Genomic DNA, 20,185 nt, shown 5'->3' with positions numbered 1-20,185 from the left:
TAAAACTAGTTGACTACATAATTTAAAATATGAAGAAGATGATCAGGGTTGCGGTCAAAACAGAACAAAATAGTTTTAAACTATTTATTGTCCGACGTTTTGTCCCACTTTGTAGGACTTCATGAGGGCTAGTCAAGATAATAGGTTAAACAGACATTGACAATAAATCAGAAGCGTGTAGGAGTGGAGAGGGAGGTGGCTGGCCGTTAACAGTTATATGTCTCAAGAAAGTTCACGGCCTTATATATTGACTGCAATATCTTCAAATATCGCATCTACTTATGAAAGGATAAGTTTTTTAGATTTAAGCAGCTTTGAAAAACGTCTTTCCTCTTCTTCTGATTTGGATCTTGGCCTCTGCGCTAAGTGCTCATCAGATGTTCATGCTATCCTCTACCTCTTAGTTGAGACACCTCTCCAGGGTCCAGCCGAGAGAAGACATTAATGTTTATAAGTTTGATCATATTTGTAGAGACTGGTGGCTCTGGATTCTAGGAAGCCTAATCTTAACTTTAATCTGGTTTCATGTATTAAAAAGTTAGCCACTTTCAATTTTGTTGAAGAATATTTTAACAACTTTTCCATTCCGAAAATACTATTTTAACAAATATATCTTATTACTTATACTCTAGATATATTAAATGTGTCCTAAATTCAAATCATTAGTCCCTATGTGAAAACTATGGACAGTAATTCGACTGAAAATAGAGAAAATCTACGTTTAAGTAGGAAAACATACTAGGTACCTTCCATAGTTACAGTTGGATCTGTTGTATAGCGGATGTGTTCTGTATTGTTCCGTTTCATTCCTCATTCAATAAAATGAATTTGAACAGAAGAAGACGATTTGACAAAAGATGAAGATTTCAAAGAATTAGTTCCTCAGGAAATAATGAAAAAAAAGTATTCTGTGGTCGACCAAATCATTCTGTTTTTTTCAGTGATTTTGACTGTCTTAAATTAATAATAATGATAAGTTCCTATATATGAAATTTGATAAAAGGATTATATTATTTGTTCTCTTGAATTATGATTCGCTGATTAAAAATTGCTTTAGTTTTATGGTAATTATAATATGATAAATATTACTTACCTTAGCCTTAGTTAAAATAATGGAAAGAAAAACGTAGTAATGATGAAGCTCAACCAATATTTGATGTGAATTTTCGAGAACACTAATGTGATTTACCGACAGTTATCTCAGTTCTAGGTAACCTGGTTAACAAATCACACAATCATACAAATCTTAGTTTTATCGGAGATTGGGGCAACGGGCCCTAAGTTAAATAGCAGGCAAGCCATTGTACCTAGTTCTATGAGATTTTACTAGAAAGCTTTTTTTTTTTTTTAATTTTGAAAGAATATTTATATCATTTATCGTCAATTTTACTAGCCTAATAATTTTGTATGGGGGAATCCTGAATCATTTCCTACAGTACCTTTTGGATATTTATTTTAAATGTTTTCATTGTATTTTCTGGATTTAAGAGGAATCGTTTATCAACCCATTGCCACCAAGTCAGGTGGAGATGTTGCCTCCTCAGAGCTCCCTGACAAGTTCGAGGTCGAGTTTGCTGGCTTTGGCTTACTTCATTGGTTTAGCAAGCCCATCGAAGGAGTGTTTCCCATTCGCAGCACAGGGTGCTATCAGACAACCCTTCTTGATTCGTTTTGCTTCCTTAGATCATAAGGGGGGTGGTCATTGAGTAGTTCCACCCAGAGCAGAGGAAGTGTCTCTTGCAAGAACAGGATGTTTTTGAAATCCATTAAATGCAGAAACCTCCAAAACACCATGTATAACAGTTTTCATAAATATTCTTACATGATGCTGTGCTCGTGAAACTATAAAAGCTAAAATTTTTATTAATAAATATTAATTTACTCTTTAATTATAATGATATTAATTACTTTATTGTTTATTTTTATTCTAGACCATTAAACCCTTTGGGCAGCCGTCCAGAAATATCCCAGACCATAGCATGGATAAAAACTCATTTGGAAGAAGATAAAGAAACATCAATTCCAAAACAAGATGTCTATAATGAATACCTGTAATGTATTTTCGTATATTTTCCTTTTTACTTATTTAATCATAAATGAAATATTTTTTGATATATTAATTTTTATTTTAACTATATACTTTTTTTTTTTTTTACTTTTTGTTTGTTTATTTTAATTTTTAATCTCCACAGAGAATATTCTAGTCAAAATGGGATAAAACCACTTTCTACAGCTGACTTTGGCAAAGTGATGAAACAGGTGTATCCTAACGTGAGGCCTAGAAGACTCGGAACACGTGGCAATTCGCGTTACTGTTATTCTGGTATGACATGCCGAACTGAATTGCCAACTCCTACACTTCCACGGGTATACATTTTATATTCAAAAGGCCTTGTAGATTTTTTATTTCTTATGTTCAAATTGATTAAATTACTCTTGTAACATACCAATGGAAGAGACATGTTTTTAAAAAATCCTTAAATGCCTTCTTATTATAATCTAATACACATTGCTATGAAAAAATTCAAATTACTTTAATTTTTTTTATTTTCACTCAATAATGAATGATGTACAAAGAAAAAGAAATAGTCAAATTTTAAGAGTTAGTATAATTATGTTTACAAGTTCATAATCTGTGATATTTGATTACAGTGAAATAATGAGATGAATTAAGATTTTACATGTTTGAAAACATATTTTATTTACAAAAAATATATATGATTAATAAGTATTTGATTACTTATTCTATCCATTATCCTTTAAATGTTCATTCCTTTGTACAGTTGTCAAGCCGCGGAGGCGAGGAAGGAGGGAGAACTTGTGCTTGGGCTGCGCAAGTCCTCGGTACTCCGATATCCAGCCTGACTGAGCTAGAGGCTCACCTTGCCTCGAGGGGTCTTCCGACAACTTCAACTCCTGTCATTACGCCATCTCTTAATGATGGTAGGGCCCCTAGCAATTTTTATAGTTATAACAGATTTAATCTTTTATGATCATTGGGGCTCAACAACAAAAATAATCTGGCCCATCTCACAAATCTAACAACATGGTTCAATGTCCCTCTTCAAATCTCCTTACAATCCTTAATCAACAAGCTCCTCATAAGACCCGTTCCTTCAAATGCCTCCCTGGCTCCCTGGATCAGTTCAGAAATAAGAGAGTTAATGAGAAGAAGAGATGCTGTTCGAAGATGCTTCTGACGCACCAGAATTTCAGAGCTCTATTCCACCTACTGCCTCAGAAACCTTACTCAAACATCCTTAGGCCTCTCGAAGGAGCTGTACTTTCATAACATTTAACCCCGAGCTCCTGACCCTAAATCTTAGTGCAAAATTCTTAAATTCCTTTTCTTTGTTAGCTCTAAATCCTGTTCATATTATCCAGTCAATCCGGGCATGCTTTACATGCTTTACTCTTCTGCATCCTTATATGACTTTTTACCTTGTCTTATCCCTAAAACTCCATTCGATCCTAACAAGTTTTATTATTTTAATGTTTTCCAGATGGTCTTAGTCTCTGCAGACCTCAAGTCCAGAACTAATGATTAAAGTCCATACCTAATGCCTGTGAAGATCATCAAACTTTGTCTCCCCATCATTTTTTAACCATAAGATCCTCCTCTCTAAACTTTAAAACCATTCTTTATCAAACAGCGTCCTGAATTGGTTCCTCTCCTTCTTGTTCCATCATCTCACTCATCATTCCGAAGAAATCTTCTTCCTCCCCCTTTCTTCTGACTTGAGGTGTTCCTTAGGGGTCCTCTTTTTCACCAACCCTTTTCTCCACTTACTTTAATGACCTTGATTCCATTCAGCACTCAGAGTACCACTTATATGCCAACAATCTCCATATTTACCTATCCTTCCATCCTTCCAAGATCTCTCTAAGCGGTTTACATATGAATGTGATTCAAACTCCTGCTCTATGTTTCCTTTTTTCTCCTTTAATTATTTAACAAATTCTTTAATATTTTGTATTTACATTTTTACATATTACAAAACATTTAGGTGAAAACTTTTCTTAGTTATGTTATGAGGTTTTCTGATTACAATACTATTTTATTTATATTCACTGTTTTTCATATTCAAAATGCATGGAAGTGCGTGATCATTACTTACGATAAAAAATGTATGACAGTTGCTATCATGACAGTATTATAACTGGGTTTGGTGTCATAGTTTAATAAAATAGTACAAATACTTGTTTCCATAAAATAATTGCTATTATATTTATTTTTCAGATGCAGCTTATATAATGAGTTCGAAAATTTCTAAGAGTATCGAGTGTAAGCAGTTCGAAAGTGAAAGTAAAAGAAAAGTTGAGGTAAATATATATTTTTTTAAAAATTCTTTCTGTTTGACGTATTCTAATTTACTTAATTGCCCAATCCTGTTGTCCAATTTTGATACTTCTTCCATTTAGGCATTTGTTTAAAATAAAAAAAAAATAAAAAAATCCATTTATGTGGATACTATATGACATATAGTAATGATGTTTTATTGATGTAAAAAGTTTGAACTTGCTAAAATCCATGTAATATGTTAAATGTAGAGGACCTCTGAGCGGATTTTCTGGACAAATTTGTAACCTTTCCTTCCAAAACCTTCCAGAATTTCAGTTTTAAAAATGTCCAAACACAAACAACATAATCCAAACACGAACTTGGAGCTCAGCTGGTCTGTTGTGTGATGCCATTTTCCATTTAGCAGACTTATTAACAGTCCCTCAAACATGTTAATTGTTATGTTGTTTTAGCATGTTAAAATAAGGAAATATTTCTCCATTTAACACACTCTAACATGTTAAACTAAAGATCTTGAATACCACTATTGCATCTCAGAGTTGGGCAAAATTTTAGCTATAGTTGAAACTAATAGCTAAAATCGTCATGGATACGATATTTATTTATCAATGGTTCATTCATAAATATGGGTCGTATCCATGACGATTTAAGCTATAGCTAATTTTTGCCCATCTCTGTTATATCTACTTCAACTTTGGACTTCTTGTAGCATTTTCTTCATCTAGGCTCTGATTAATTTAAATTTTACTGTATGTTTATTATTTATTTGTATTTTGTTTTTGTTACATTGTTATATACTGAATTGCTTTTACATTAATTTTGAAAACAACCTGTTTGTTGGTGTGTAGGAAAAGTTTGCCTTGAATCCCCTCTTTAAAGCCCTTTAACATTTCATATATAGTATAACTGCCTTATAAAGCAGTTAAAAAAGCGTTATTGCAAACAGTAAATTTTATTTGCATAGAGCTTGGAAAGTTAAAATTCAATGGGAAAATGTTAAGAATCACTTGAAAGATAGTTAAATTTACCACAGAACCAAAAAAAAACTGCTTATAACATGATAAATTATTCCTATAGAAGAAGAGGTCAAATTAGTAAAAAAAAGTATTTAAATTAGATCAGTATTAGCGAAGTTACATCTGTCTCTTATGGATTAAAATTCTAGAGAATCAAATGAAAGGAAGTTAAATGCTATCTAAATAAAAAAATAATTTAAATTCAGCCATCATCATTAAAGGTACAGCTGCTATCTCTCTGAGCAGTAAGAAATGTCGGGTGAATGAGCATATCAAACATTTGTTTCATATTTTTAAAAATTACTGTTTATTAAAATAAAAAGATTTAATAAAAATTAACTATTACCTTTAGAGATATTTATTATGTTTTACTTCAAAATTAAAGTTATGTTATGATTGTTATTTTCTATTGTTTAGGAAGATTCTAGTTTATCTAATAAAACACCGCCAGAAAGATGTAAAGGTAAAAAACGTAGTAATGGTAAAAAGTCTAACGAAGGGAAAAAGAAATTAGAAGATGAAGTTAAAAGGAGTAAAGGTGTCGAAACTGATGTTCAGAAACTTCCAGTATCTAGATTAGTTAGACAGCAAAAAACAGAACAACTTCCTCAGTTACCTAGGAAACAACCGAAATGTCTACTGCCTAAACAGGAACAACCTTTTCTTGAAAACGGTAATTCGCTCGAACAAGAAGAAGAGCTTTTGAGGTAAATTGTTTAATTAGTAGTGAGGTATACTGCTGGACATTTATGTTATTTCAATGCCTAATTTATTAGCAAATATATTTATAACAATATAAGTTGTATGATTTATGGAATTTTTTATTCCGTCTCCAAATATCTAATTCCTATGTTATTTTATAGGTATTTTCAGAGCGGGACTGATGAACCTAAAGTATCTCAGTTAAGATTACTTCTTGAAAGAAAGGAAGATAAAAGTCAGACAAGGAGAAGGGTTTCGTTCGAGACAGTACCTGAGAGTCCGAAAAAATTTAGCTTTGTACCTATATCGCCTGTTTCACCTTTTGTACAACCGCAGCGTGTTCTCCACAGGTAAAGAATTCATCTTGGTTAGGGACAGCCAATGCTGTACTGGAAAAATTGATCATTCTTTATTCTTTTTTCTCTTCATAGTGTATTATTTATTAATTAATACAAGAACTTTTTTTTTTCTTTTTGTTTATTTCTAAATATGAAATTAAATTATTACTTAATTAAACAATAATTGACACTTAGTTCATGTTAAGGTGTAAAAACATTTTTCATGATACCTTAAGTTTCTTTTAATTTTCTTTTGTTTTTTTAATGATTTAAAAAAAAAAATACACAATGAAATGAAAAGTAATTTAAAAAGTAAATAAACATAAATTATAAAAAATGAAGAAATAAACGATTTATATACTTAATTATAAAAGAAAATAAACATATGAGGAAAAGATGGTTGGAGTGTGGTCACAGAATAACACAAATAAGTTTAAAAAAAAATTTTTTTACTAGTGCCAAAGTTTCGGCCAAAATTTCTAGCCTTCATCAGGGTTGCCTTAGAAGACGTGGGACAATAAATAAGTTTTTTTTTTTTTACTTATTTGTGTTTTCTTTGACCCAACCATCTTCTTCTTATATATATTATCCACTAACTATTTTCTTATCACTAAGAAAATATATACAATGAACAAGTTTTGTTCTCGTTTTATCTATTAGTTTACGTTAAGTACGTTTTTGGGTGTATATTTTTAGTGATATCTTCTTGTAATTTCCTATTTTTTGTATGAACGTGCTATGTTTGAGAAAATAAGTTTTGTGTCACTAGGTATGGTTGTACTATAGGGTGTTTTTTTAAGCCCGTTAGAACTTGAAATTGTAAAAAATAACACAAAAAATTAAATTGTAATCAAAATTTTTTTTTTATTCGAAGATCAATACGTGACATTAACATTTGAAAATGATTTCGGGCATATGGGCACCGCGGCTGTTCTTGACGAAGCGCATTCTGGACGTCCAATTTTGGGCCACTTTTTCGAGCACTGCTGGCCGTATGTCACGAATAACACGAACAATGCTGGCCTCCAAGGCGTCAATTGTTGCTGGTTTATCAGCATAAACCAGTGACTTCACGTAGCCCCACAGGAAATAATCGAGAGGTGTCAAATCGCACGACCATATGCGGCAATTTTGCTTATTAACAAACCCGTTAAGCCAAAAATGCGCCTCATCGCTGAACACAATTTTACAGAATGCGCTTCGTCAAGAACAGCCGCGGTGCCCATATGCCCGAAATCATTTTCAAATGTTAATGTCACGTATTGATCTTTCGAATAAAAAAAAAATTTTGATTACAATTTAATTTTTTGTGTTATTTTTTACAATTTCAAGTTCTATCGGGCTTAAAAAAAGACCCTATATTTGATTGGAAGGTAAAAGTCAGACGAAATTCTGGTGTACTGAAGTTTATTATCCTCATAATTATGTTTTGAATGATCTCTAATTTTCTGTAGTTGAATTCACAATGCAAACACTAAATAAATTGAGTGATTTATTTCTATAAAGTACATAATTACAAATTCTATAAACATTGTAAAATTTGAATAAATGGAAGATAGATGGTCTGGGTGAGGACATAGAAAAAACTCAAATAATGATAAAACTATTTAATGTGAGCCAATATTTCATCCCTCGTTGCAGGATTTATCAGAGCCAAAAAAGATACAAACACTTAAGTGAGGTATGGTCCAGCCAAGATAAGTTCGCCTGTAGTGGAAGGGAACTCACATCTCCCCTCCCCAACCTAGCTCCCCTCTACATGATAACAAACCCCTTCTACCAGGGACAAACCAGGCAGTCCGGAACTTGCTAATGCCCAACCGATTTGGGATTGGATAGGTACTTAGAATACATTTATCTCTCTACTATCGGCATCCTAAGTTAGGAATATGGGAGGTTGGTCATTTCTTTAGGTTATCCTTTATCTTTGACTGGGACTGTTTCTTATTTATTCTTGTCTTACTTTGTGCACAAATATAATGACAGCTCTGTTCTGATGTGCTATTTAAGAACGCAGTATCATCCAAAAAGTCATTTTTGGGATTTCATAATCATTGTGTTCAAAAACCAATTACCTCTTTTTAAGGGAGGCGCTCGATCTACCAGCGAATAGCCCTGAAGAAGGCTAGAAACTCTAGCCGAAACGTTGGCACATTAAAATAAGTTAATCATACTTATTTGTGTTTTTCATTGACCGCACCCCCAACCATCTTCTCCTCATTTATCATCCACGGTCAACTATCTCTCATAATTATGATACCTCTTTTTAAGTTTAAATTTGTTGTGAAACAGTTAATGCAACAATTTTCCTAAGTTTAATGTTTTAAAATGCATTATGTATGGTCCTAGATTGAAATTAATTTATGATAAATGCAGTAATTTGTGGATTTTCATAACAGAGGAACATGGATTAGACCACTTTCAGCCTCTTTTTTCTTGAATTTAAATACCTCAATAATTGCATTTTTGGTTTAGGAGTGGATAGCTTTCCCTCTACCCAGTTTTCTTGACATGGTAAAGTTATAATCTTGTGATATTAATGAAAAATAGTTTCGAGAATACTGATATCAGGAATTTCTATTTATAAAGCTGTAGAAGTAGGTTGAAGAGAGGAAAGGAAAGGTTGTCTGAGTAGGTCTGTTCCCACGACCACTTCTGACTAGAACTGTACAGAGCATGCGCAGTACAGGGTTTGGAAAGGAAAACACGTAATACTGTCAAATTATACTTAATGTTCATTTAAACCTGACTTCCCTAAAATAACTCACCCATTGTCTTTTGCAGGTCTTGTTCCGTGAACTCACCTGTAGGGAAAGGTCAGAAGAAAGCTCCAGTTCCTGTCAAACAGGAAGAACGGTCACAATCCGTGCCGATGTCTCTTCCGCAAGACACTCCAGTCCCGAGCGAAACAATAGATTTTGGCATTGATACTGATTCGTCAAACTTATTAATAATAGACGAGTCATCGGAGTCATTGCTTATCGATTCCGGTATGAACAATGACAATCTCAATGCGATATTCTCTATCATAAGTGAAATGGAAACTCGCTCCCGCTCTTATCCAAACACGCCGACCTATGCTAGGTCTTTACAATCGTCGAATGTTCCTTCAACTAGTTTCTTCGACGACTTGGACTGTGATGTAACGCTTGGTAATCTGAGTACGGATGTTAACGAACTCGGCTCAGATGTTCAATAATAATCTGTAAGTTGATATACATACTTGATTACGTTAAGTTTTTGATTTGAAAGCCCTATAAAAATGTATTAGTGCATTGTTGCTGGTGTTAGAATTTTTTTTTTTAAAATATTTATATAGCTGGTCCATTTATTTATTTATTTAATTCTTAACAGGATTATTATTGTTTAAAAAAATTAACATCAAATAATTTTTATAACTGATATGTTTACTGTATCATTTCATTTAATTGTTATTCAATTAGTTTAACTCGTTCATTTGTTCTCCTAAGTCGGTAATGTCATCCTTCTAGCTTTTTATTGCATATATAACAGTGGTCAAAAGTAGGTATGATTAAGGGGTTGATGACTTTTGCACGCAATAAGCCAGTTAATTTTAAATATTTTCTCAGATTCTCCAAAAAATTATAAAATTAGAAACCTATAATATAGAAATGAATTGGCCAGCTGTAGTTTTTTTTTTAATATATACAATCAACTGTTGATAACTCGATGTTTTGTATTACCTTAAGAAAACCTCATTAATTGATAAAATTAGGTGGGGTGGCAAAAATATTTTAAATTCAAGTTAAAGGAAAAAACTACTTTTGAAATTTAAAAGATTTCATATAAACCTGAATTATTTAAAATATTACCATTTTTAATTAAAGGTTCCCTATATAGAAATATACATAAGTTTCTCCATATTTCAAATTCTCTTAAGCTTCCTATATCTCAAATTATTTTCTTCAAAGCCTCCTGTATCTCAAATTATCTTCTTCAAAGCCTCCTGTATCTCAAATCAAAATATTTTTATATCTAAAAACTAACCTCAATGACACTAATTATGATGAAATCTTTTATATCAATAGTTGACTGTATTTATTGACTATTTTGATTTTAAATTGATAACTGTTAATTTTATGTGTTATTTTACCCGTTGTTCTTTCCTTGAGATGAATGTTTAGTCTCCATTTGTACAAATCAAGTGTGGTTCATGTGTTCATTTATTATTGTTGTATATTATTGTATAAATTGTTAGTTAATTGTAACACACGAGTATAGTCCTTTTGCGAAAATTTGTATTTATTAGTTTGTGAAATCGTCCGAGACAGAAATCACATGATTATATTTTATCGTGTAACTTTGCCTGAAATTTTGTGATAACCTGTATCTGTTTTAATTGTTATATTCATATAATCTTATTCAGTTATTATTATGATAATTTCTTTTTTTAATATAAGTTTTTATTTAGATAGCACTTGAACGGATAATTTGTGATATATTTAAGATTTATGGAATAATATTTTTCAGTAGCTGAAAAGTTAAAAATAATTGAAGTAATTCCACTTGTACATAGACTCTTAATTTAAGATTTTTTATGGATTTCGTAACAAATTGTTTCAATTTTTCTTTTTTCTTTTTTTTTTTTCGTACATATAATTGACATAATCAAAAACTACATCACTCTGAAGTTATAAAATACTCAGATTAAAAATAATAACATCACTAAAATATAATAATGGCTTAAATAACTAAAATATTTTTCCAAGTTTTGTATTCACTCAGGATCAAATTATGGTTTATGGGTTGTGTACGATTGAAGAAGTGCCATTTTTTTCCCATGGATTGAAACTTTTTTGTATTATTACCATAATTTTTATATATAATACTACAACCATATTCAAAGTACCTGGAAACTGCTAATTTTCGCTCTTCATTTTTTTATGATGACGACTCGGATTCATTCTTGAATTATATTACCGTTCATCTGGATATGAAGAAGCTTGTGACTAAAATATTAATTTTTAACTTGTATAATCTTGTCTTATTCAACAAACTGGTAATGGAAAACACAAGTGGTGTTTGTCACTTGTTTTTCTTGTTAAGTAAGTGAACATTTCACATAGAAGTAAATAAAAAAAAATTGTATTTATTGCTTTCTCGTTCCGTAAGTTCTTGAAAATTGCTTTTAATCTTGTTACAAGAACGGAAGAGAAGCATTCATTTGTTTCTTATTTATTAGCTATTTTACTAAAATTTGATCCTGGCAACATTGAGAATCTATGAAATCAATTTTAGATTATTAGATAAAATTTTTGATTGAATTTAGAAGAAATATTTAAAAAATTGATTATTAATGTTTCGTTTTTAAGGTTCCATGAATAATTCACTCGTGTTTATTCTTTTAATACCTAATGATAATACGACTGCAAAAATTAAATTTTTTTATTCGGAAAACAAAAATTTCTTTTTGCCATTTCAGAAGATTGCTAGGAATTGTTAAAAGATTTATTATAGATTTACAGATAACTATTTAACAAATATTGTCTCTTTTTTTTTTTAATTAAAATTAAAAATTATCCGTCTTTTAGAATTAAGTACTAATGCTCCAAATTTTGTTGAGTATTTGTTCCTATGGCGTGAGATCATGATTGTTGAGCACATTGGGATAAAGGTTAGAGTGGGTTCAAGTACCACCTGAGGTAGTTAATATTTATTTTCTGACTGTCCCGAGAAATGAATCTTGATGCTATTACTCTGGTTAGTAAGAGGCAGCAATATCTTGATCAGTGTTTCCCAAAAGTTATACACGAACCTCAGGAGTACTGGGTTTGGTGGGGTGGGCCCAGTTCAACAAGTAAGGTACAGCAGGTTTTAACAGAAAATATTCTGAAGTATTTTTTTCCTTTTTCACCTTTATATTCATCATTAAAGTTGCTTTTACAGTATTTGTGAACATTAAGTTGAAAAAAAAGGAACCAATTTTTTCCAAAACTTTTTTATGTGGAACCGGTTGTCAGATTTAATTTATCAACTAAGGAACCAAATTATGATGATCTACTTCATGAAATTAAATAATTTCATCCTTCTCATTCATCTTAATTAATGTTGTTTATACAACTTTTATTAAGTATAATTTTTACTTATGTTTTTTATGATTGAATTTTCTTTTTGTATATCATTTTTTTTTTTTATGTGGGTGATCAGTGTTTAAAAAAATATGGAAAAGATACACAGATAACGATTATTTAGAGAAAACTGCTCTAGATATCCGATATTGGTTGACAGAAATGACCATTAGGCTGAATTGTTGTACTAGTTCCTCCCAACTGTAGTAGTACCTTGGCAAAGATTATCTGGCATATTTATTACTTATTTTTTTAGTTTTATTTTAGTATTATTATGACTAATAATAATTTTATTTCACTTTCCGAATTACTCAGACGTTTTTAGTTTCAGATATATTAAGTTCTATTGGTTATGAACAAACCATCAGGCTCATTAGGAATTGGCATAGGTCAACTGATTTTAATTTGTTTAATTATTTCAAGTTAATAATCACAGCTATTTATCTTGAAAGCATATTACTAACAGTTTAATTATTTCTAATAGTTTTATTGATTTCATAGATTCTATAATTCACATTCACAAAGGTAAATCCATCTTACGAGCATGAGCACACAGTCGTGTTTCAATAGGTCGTTTATAAAGCAAATCTTCACTTGTGTACTTAAACCTTCCGATCATGTATTGTTCCCCTGAATAATGTCGGTGAAGTAAACTTTTTATAGAAAAGTTTGATACAATGCTTCGTTTCACAATATTTGCAACAAGAGCACTTTTATAAAAAAATTAATTGTTTTTGTAATTTGTAATAAAACTAAATGTACATTGTTGAAATAAATATTTGTTATAAACGATAATTTATATCGTTGAGTAGTATAATTATGAATATTGACAATAACACATTTAATAATTGTTAGAATATCATTGTCATTGAGCATTTTCATATTTTGCACAGATCATTGTTCGATAGATATAAAAGTAGTTGTTAAAAATGAAACCGAAAAGTGAAATTTTCTCATAATAGACTTGTCAGATATTGTTTCGTTTTCAAAATGTTATGACAATAACAACCTGCTGGATTAATAACATTCAAAAATTTTGGGTTGATTGGATTCCCACAGTGTAGGGAATATAACGGTTTTTTGAAACATAAGAATATTGTTTCTTGTTTGCGGGTTGTTAATTAAGAATATAAGATCTCATCTTCTATGGAATAAAATTGCATCCATTTCTTTGATAAACCACAAATATGTCTTTAAACACACTTTTTTTTTTAACTTATATTAATGATGGAAATATTGTTTCATTAGTCAAGACATTATCGGAAACGATCATTAAGTGACAGAACTTCATGCAATTAGAATTTTCTTATTTCATTGTTTCTGAATTTAAAATAAAATTTCAAACCTAATGAACAGTTTTAACCCCTTAAACAGTTTTTTATTGAAATTTTTTTTTTTCAAAAATACAAAAATAATCAAAATTTTAATTTTAATTTTTGATATCAGTCATAATACATAGCTCCCTATTTGAACATAGGCTAAAGCTATGTATAAATGATTATTACAGAGAATAACTCATTGTTATTTATTTTATTATTATCACATTTTTATTTTCAATTCTCGATTATATTAGAGTTTTGAAAAAATATAGCAGCATAAAATACAGTGCCGCTCGAATTACCTCGAGTGTGCAAAGTTTGGCCTGTTTAGTGCACTCGAATTAACTTGAGTGTACAAGTTAAGGGGTTAAACACAGCGAAATTCTAACCTTCCGTCGGGTGCAACTTCTGAGATGAAATGCCTAAGACATGATATAACAAAAAAAGAGTTGGGGATCCTAGTAGATTCCTAATTCTCCACTTCTTACACAAGGATAGTTTTCCCATTCACTGTTGGTTGACCTTAGATCAGTGGCTCCAAGCCAATGGTCTGCGGAAAAAAGGTGAGCCATGAGAGGGCTTGTTAACACATATTTCGTAATGATTTATTATTTTTTATAAACACAGAGTTCTTTTGTTTGAGGCCAGATTATTCAAATATTTTTGATTTCCTAAATTTAAAATTTTGTTTTCATTTTTTTTTTTATTTACCTACAATAGTCGTATTAATACTTGTCCAAATTCAATATTTATTTTTATTTCTTCTATTAATTATATATTAATCTGTGAGATAAATTATGCTGGATCATATTTACATTTTTTTATTTATTTATTTTTTTTTTTATAAAAATATAATTTGACTGTTGCTCGAGTTGAATATGGTCCTCACCCATGTTGCATAGAGGACATGATCAGTGAGTCTGTGATGTCTGTCCGATGGAGGAGTTTTTGGAGATTATGTCCTGTTACTAGGCAGTACCTTGGCAAGTCACCCCCTCAGATCTAATAAGATTCTCAGGGATTAATTGTTTTGTAAATTACAATGTATTTCAATGCAAGCAAGAGTCGCATCCCATAACTTGATATCAATATTATTCCCTTGAGAAAATAAGTTTCCCAAAGATTCTTTCAACAATTTATGAAAACAATCTTATTTAAGTCAGTGATACCAAAAACTTCAATTCATAAATAATTTCAGTCACCATATTTTACTACTTTAATGCCATATATGTTATTTTAAAAATCAAATAAATCCAATCTTAAATGGAAAATTCAGTTTGTTTCAGATTATTTTGGTAAATATAAAACAGAAATTTAAGTTACAATCTCACAGATTTGTTTCGCCTGACCGAGGGTGAATGACACTTGATGATTCAGAAACAATGTAGAAGAAACAGTTAGATAAAGACTGTTTTTAATAACTTAAAATAGAATTGCAGTTCTATCTGTTTGGTATATATAATATTTGAATCAGGGTGTAACCAATTGCGTAACTATATAAGAATTATGAGGTATTAACACTTCTCAATCGTTGACGACGACATGCACTTATACCCTTGAACACATCCCATCACCTGTATCCGTGAGTTCAAAATTTCTACTTGATCATAGGTTTTTAATTAATTTAAAAATGATAATACCTAAGTAATGCCATGTAAGACACAAAAATTGGCTTGTTGTGGTTCAAATGTATGATTTTTTGAAGATTTCTAATCTCTTTATTATATGAAAGATTTGAAAACGTTTTTTGAAAAAAATTCATGGCTCAATGGATGTCTTCATTGAAAATTTTTATAAATATGATTTTCTTCTTAGTTTGAATTAGAAAGTTTTACATCTCCTAAATTTTTGACAAAAGGTTTCGAAAATGCTATTCAGTAGGTTGCTTTTCTTCTGTATCAGTGATCTAATCCAAATTTATTTTATTGTGTAATTTCTTTTCTTATGTTTTTCATACATCGATGGGCTAAACAGTGAAATGTTGATAAAGGATTGCAGAGTAGTAGTTATCTAGTTATAACCTTTCTCCAATCTAAATAATTCCTACTATTATAAATATAAAACCAGTAAGCATTGTGACAAATAGTAGATGCATAGATTATTGTAATAATCTTTTCACAGAACATGTTATTACTTAAATAACACGTTATTATATAGTAACTGCTACCCTTTATCTGTTAAATCCAAACTTTTTTTTTTTTTCATTTCTTTTCTTATACTTGTTAACTATTGATAGGTTAAACAGTGAAATCTTGATGGGATAGTTGTTACTTAGTTATAACCTTTCTCCAATCTACGTAATTCCTACTCTTACTAATGTTAAACCAGTAAGCATGGGCGTAGGCAGGATTTCACTTAAGGAGAGCAGACCTCAGCCCTTTACAGGCATACATATATTTTATATATGTGTGTATATATATATATAAGAAATACCTCCACCATTTTATTGCTACTTCATAAAATTCATTCATCACTTTTTAAATTTTTATTAGCTATAATCACAATAATTTTACTTAAAATACACATAATAAACACAAAAATATAAGAGCATCAGCCCTCTGGGATTGCCAGCAAAAATATTAATCACCTCTTCTACACCTTTTTTATTTATTTTCAACAAACATTCTGAAATTATTAAAATGGCAGACTGTAAGTTATAATAAGAAGAATGGAATCTAAAAATTGTTCCTTTTTATTCGTTTCTTTATATTTAGAGATAAGTATATGACAAATAATTTTACTCATTGAATCTTATCTTTTTTACCAAAGAATCAACGTATATCCATCTTGTCCCTTCGAAGGTGTGGTTGTGATCTTGTGATCCATGGATATGTCAACTCAATCATATTACCTTACTAATTATAGCATGCTTCCAGAAAGAAATCATCTATAAAATAATTTCATTATTTTCTTTTATTTTTTTTGTCCTTGGGTCCCAAAATTCTAGGGGGGAGCCGCAGCTCCCCTATGCCTACGCCCGTGCCAGTAAGCGTTTCAAATAGTGGAATACTTAGATTATCATCATAACCTGTTGCCGGAGCACGTTACTCTTGGTAACTGTTACCTCGTGATCTGTTGCAAAGGTTTAACTTTTTAGCCTATCACTATTTTCAAATACTAATTGGAATTATATGCTTAGTCCCCTCCCTATTCTCTTCAAAAGTGGAAAAAATTATAAATAACAATAAATTTTTATATTTTCAAAATTTATTTTGTATCCTGATATGGGTGATATATAATATTACTAATATGCGTGGCAAATAATGTTACTATATTGGTAGTTTCTGAATTAAAACCTAAAGCCCCCAACACCAAAACATATTATGCTTATTAAATATAACAGAAAACTGCATTCAATCAAATTGCATGTACGCATTCATTTTTAACTAAGTGCATATTACTAAGCCTTTCTCAGTGGACCCACCTCTTCAACAGATAAATTTGTGATTTTCTGTAGAGAGGTTTCACTTTACATTTATTTTCATAAAAGCAGTTATAGATAAACGTTTTGTAACTTTTTTTTCTTGGGACTTTGTATATAATTTCATATTTTGTTTACATTGTTTTTAGGCCTCCTTTTAGTTTTTCTAAATAGACATTTTTTTTTTTAATAAGTTCTTAGATAAAATAATAGACATTTTCGATTCGTAATCATTTTTATCCGACATGGTTATTAACGATTGATTTCTTCATGTCACTGCCTAGCTTCAATTTAACTAAGGAGTTGAAAATAATTATTGTAAATTTTGGTTTTAAAAACAAAAATAAATAACACTCAGCCCAGTAGAATTTTTTTAAGATTTACTTTTAACCATATGTTAACGGTTGACATATTCTTAATAGTTCATGAAATCATTAATAAATAAACAAGATATGTTTTTAATGAAAAAAACAAAACATTTTTATTTGTATATTAGGTAGCATTTTATCACTTAATTAATATAAAAATTTGCTTTTTTCTTCTATTGGGGTATTCATGATGTTTTAAATGTAAAAAAATTTTAACATGTTATAAGTATAAGATTTTAAGCAGCCAATTTAAAGTTTTTATGTTAAATGCAGAGGAGCTCCTAGCAGATTTTCTGTGCAATTTTGTAACCTTTACTTCTAAAACCTTCCAGAATTTCATTATTTTTATCCATTACTTTATTAGAGTTTTAAAAATGTCCAAAGCAGAAACCAAGCACGAATTAAGAGCAACCTAACCTATTAGCAGATAAACTGGTTTGGAGCTCGGCTGGTCTGTTGTGTTACATACAGCTATGGAGTTTAGCAGATCTATTAATAGACTCTCAACCGTGTTAAATGCTATATCATTTTAACATTATATAAAAAGAAAATAATTCTCTATTTAACACAACTTTTTCCGTTAAACACACTTCTTCTTTCTCATCCTCTTTAAGTGCCTTTCAGGTTTCTTTGGTCTTAGGCAAGCATCTTCATCTGAGCCAGCATTTTTCCTCTTTCCAGACCTAGCCGTTGGATATGCTCTATATAGGTCCTTCTAGATCTGCTTCGTGGTCTTCCACCAGTCAGCCTCGCCTCCATACATTTTCTCGACACTCTGTCTTCCCCCATTCTATAGACGTGTCCATACCGTCGGAGTTGTCGGTGTTCAATCACTGTTTTCACTGAGGGGATCTAAAGTTCTTCTCTTATTCTTTCATTAAACACACTTGAAAATGTTAAACTAAAGGTCAATGAATACCCCTTATATATACTTCTTTAATAAGTTATTTTTATTTTTCTTAATTTTTTTTTAGAAAAATAATTATATTTTTCAACTCCTTATTTAAAACTTTGTATATGAATTCTTATTAACCGAAAAGTATTTTTAATTTAGTATTTAATTTTTAACAATTTTTCTTAACACACCAATTCATATTATACTATCTGATTCATAAATAACTTCATTTTTCGATTTCGGTTTACATAAAAAAAAAAAAGTTTAGTTTTAAATAACTATTATTTATTATAATGTCAAGGTTTATTTCTTGTATAGAAACGAAACAATAATTTTTTGTTGTTTATGAAAAAATTGTCTATAATTATGTTGTTCTGCTTGGAAAAATCTGGTTAGAAAATAATTCTTTGTTTGATATCTATAAGTTAAGTACCTGATAAACCAGACGCCATATTGTTAGTCTTAATGGCAGTTATATATGTCTGTGAAGGCTGTTTGTGAGTTGATGTGCTTTGATACGGAATATTGCCGTATTTTTGGATAGTCAAACTTAATTTAAGGAAGCTAAGTAAACGTTTCAGATATAGTCGGATTAAGGTGTAAAATAGAGATTTGTAGTATCCATTTGAGAAAGTTGTTAGTTTTGATACCGAGAGCATCTAGGTCTTCGAATATGATAGAGTGGACCAGTTGTTATTATGAAGGACCAATCACTTTATTTATTTTGTTAGTCGTGTTTGGAAAATTTTGATCATGGAATAATTTTTATTGTAAACTGCCGTTCCAAGACAGCATTGATTTAATACATTCAATATTTTATTTTAATCTTTCGATGGAAACTGAATGAATTTGCTCAAAATTGTAGTTATCGGTTTTTAAATAAAATGATATTAACAAAGGGACCATTTTATTTATAGGCATATGTTAGCGGCAATCCTTCATAGACATATATGCTTTAATTGTTAGAACGATTTTCATGTAAATAGAGAAATAATTCTGATGTTTCAGAAACTGATTCTTATGCCCAGGTCGATTTAGAATTGTTCATTTGTCATTGTTAAGTAACAGGTAATAGAGCTTTTACAAAAATTAAAAAAAATAAAAAAAAAAAAAATAAATAAAAATCATTCCTGTGGTGAAATTAAGTTTCTGAATCAAAAGAGCCATATATAATACTTAGAAATAAAAATGTGATGATAGAATGTTTGGTATTTTTTCAAAATCATAGGTCATATTTCTAAGTGGTTTTACAACAGTACATGTTTTAGCACTGAACACGAATTAATATATGTACTGATAATGTTATAAATGTTAATATAATAAAATGTGATTTTGTAGTATCTTGTTTTGTTTTTTTCCCTTTACGTGTTGGAATTATGATGTTAAACAAATTAATACAACAATTAGCTGTATAGAGAAAAAAGAGAGCATTTTGCACAAAAGTTACTGCCTGAGTCATCTGATCAAATAATTTAAATATGGAGGAGAGGGATCAATAAAGGCATTCTATTACTGGAAACTTTGCGAGTCATTTCGTATCCTTTTTATCTCCATCAGCCTATCGCCTCCTTTCAGAAATGGGTTAAGTTTCCCAGTGAACCTTTTGAGGTCCAATAAAACTTTTCACAGATCTTGTGCCGTGACTCTGGCTAACACTGGTGGAACTGGCGGTGGTAAGTTATCCTAGGATAGAGTCAGAACTGGGGCTCATAATATGGTGTTGTTATCCATTTT

The 20,185-nt window shown here is 30.4% G+C and overlaps 1 protein-coding gene across 1 annotated transcript in view; it reads left to right on the top strand.

Annotated features, from left to right (window-relative positions):
• The window catches only part of LOC106690175 (DNA-binding protein RFX7), a 19,362-nt gene extending 4,757 nt beyond the window's left edge, over positions 1-14,605 (top strand). Inside the window, exons 3-9 of the mRNA XM_014435514.2 lie at positions 1,932-2,051; positions 2,193-2,367; positions 2,784-2,943; positions 4,241-4,323; positions 5,737-6,026; positions 6,183-6,371; positions 9,144-14,605. Of these exons, the coding sequence (XP_014291000.1) occupies positions 1,932-2,051; positions 2,193-2,367; positions 2,784-2,943; positions 4,241-4,323; positions 5,737-6,026; positions 6,183-6,371; positions 9,144-9,558 (1,432 nt within the window). The 3' untranslated portion in view covers positions 9,559-14,605. The remainder of the gene's footprint in view (positions 1-1,931; positions 2,052-2,192; positions 2,368-2,783; positions 2,944-4,240; positions 4,324-5,736; positions 6,027-6,182; positions 6,372-9,143) is intronic.
• Positions 14,606-20,185: the final 5,580 nt, after the last annotated feature.

Source organism: Halyomorpha halys, unplaced genomic scaffold (genome assembly GCF_000696795.3).
Source record: "Halyomorpha halys isolate HHAL.00 unplaced genomic scaffold, Hhal_1.1 Scaffold1603.1, whole genome shotgun sequence".
In the NCBI taxonomy this organism is placed as follows: Eukaryota; Metazoa; Arthropoda; class Insecta; order Hemiptera; family Pentatomidae; genus Halyomorpha; species Halyomorpha halys.
Note: the sequence above shows the minus strand (reverse complement) of the source record. Positions and strands in the feature narration are given on the sequence as shown.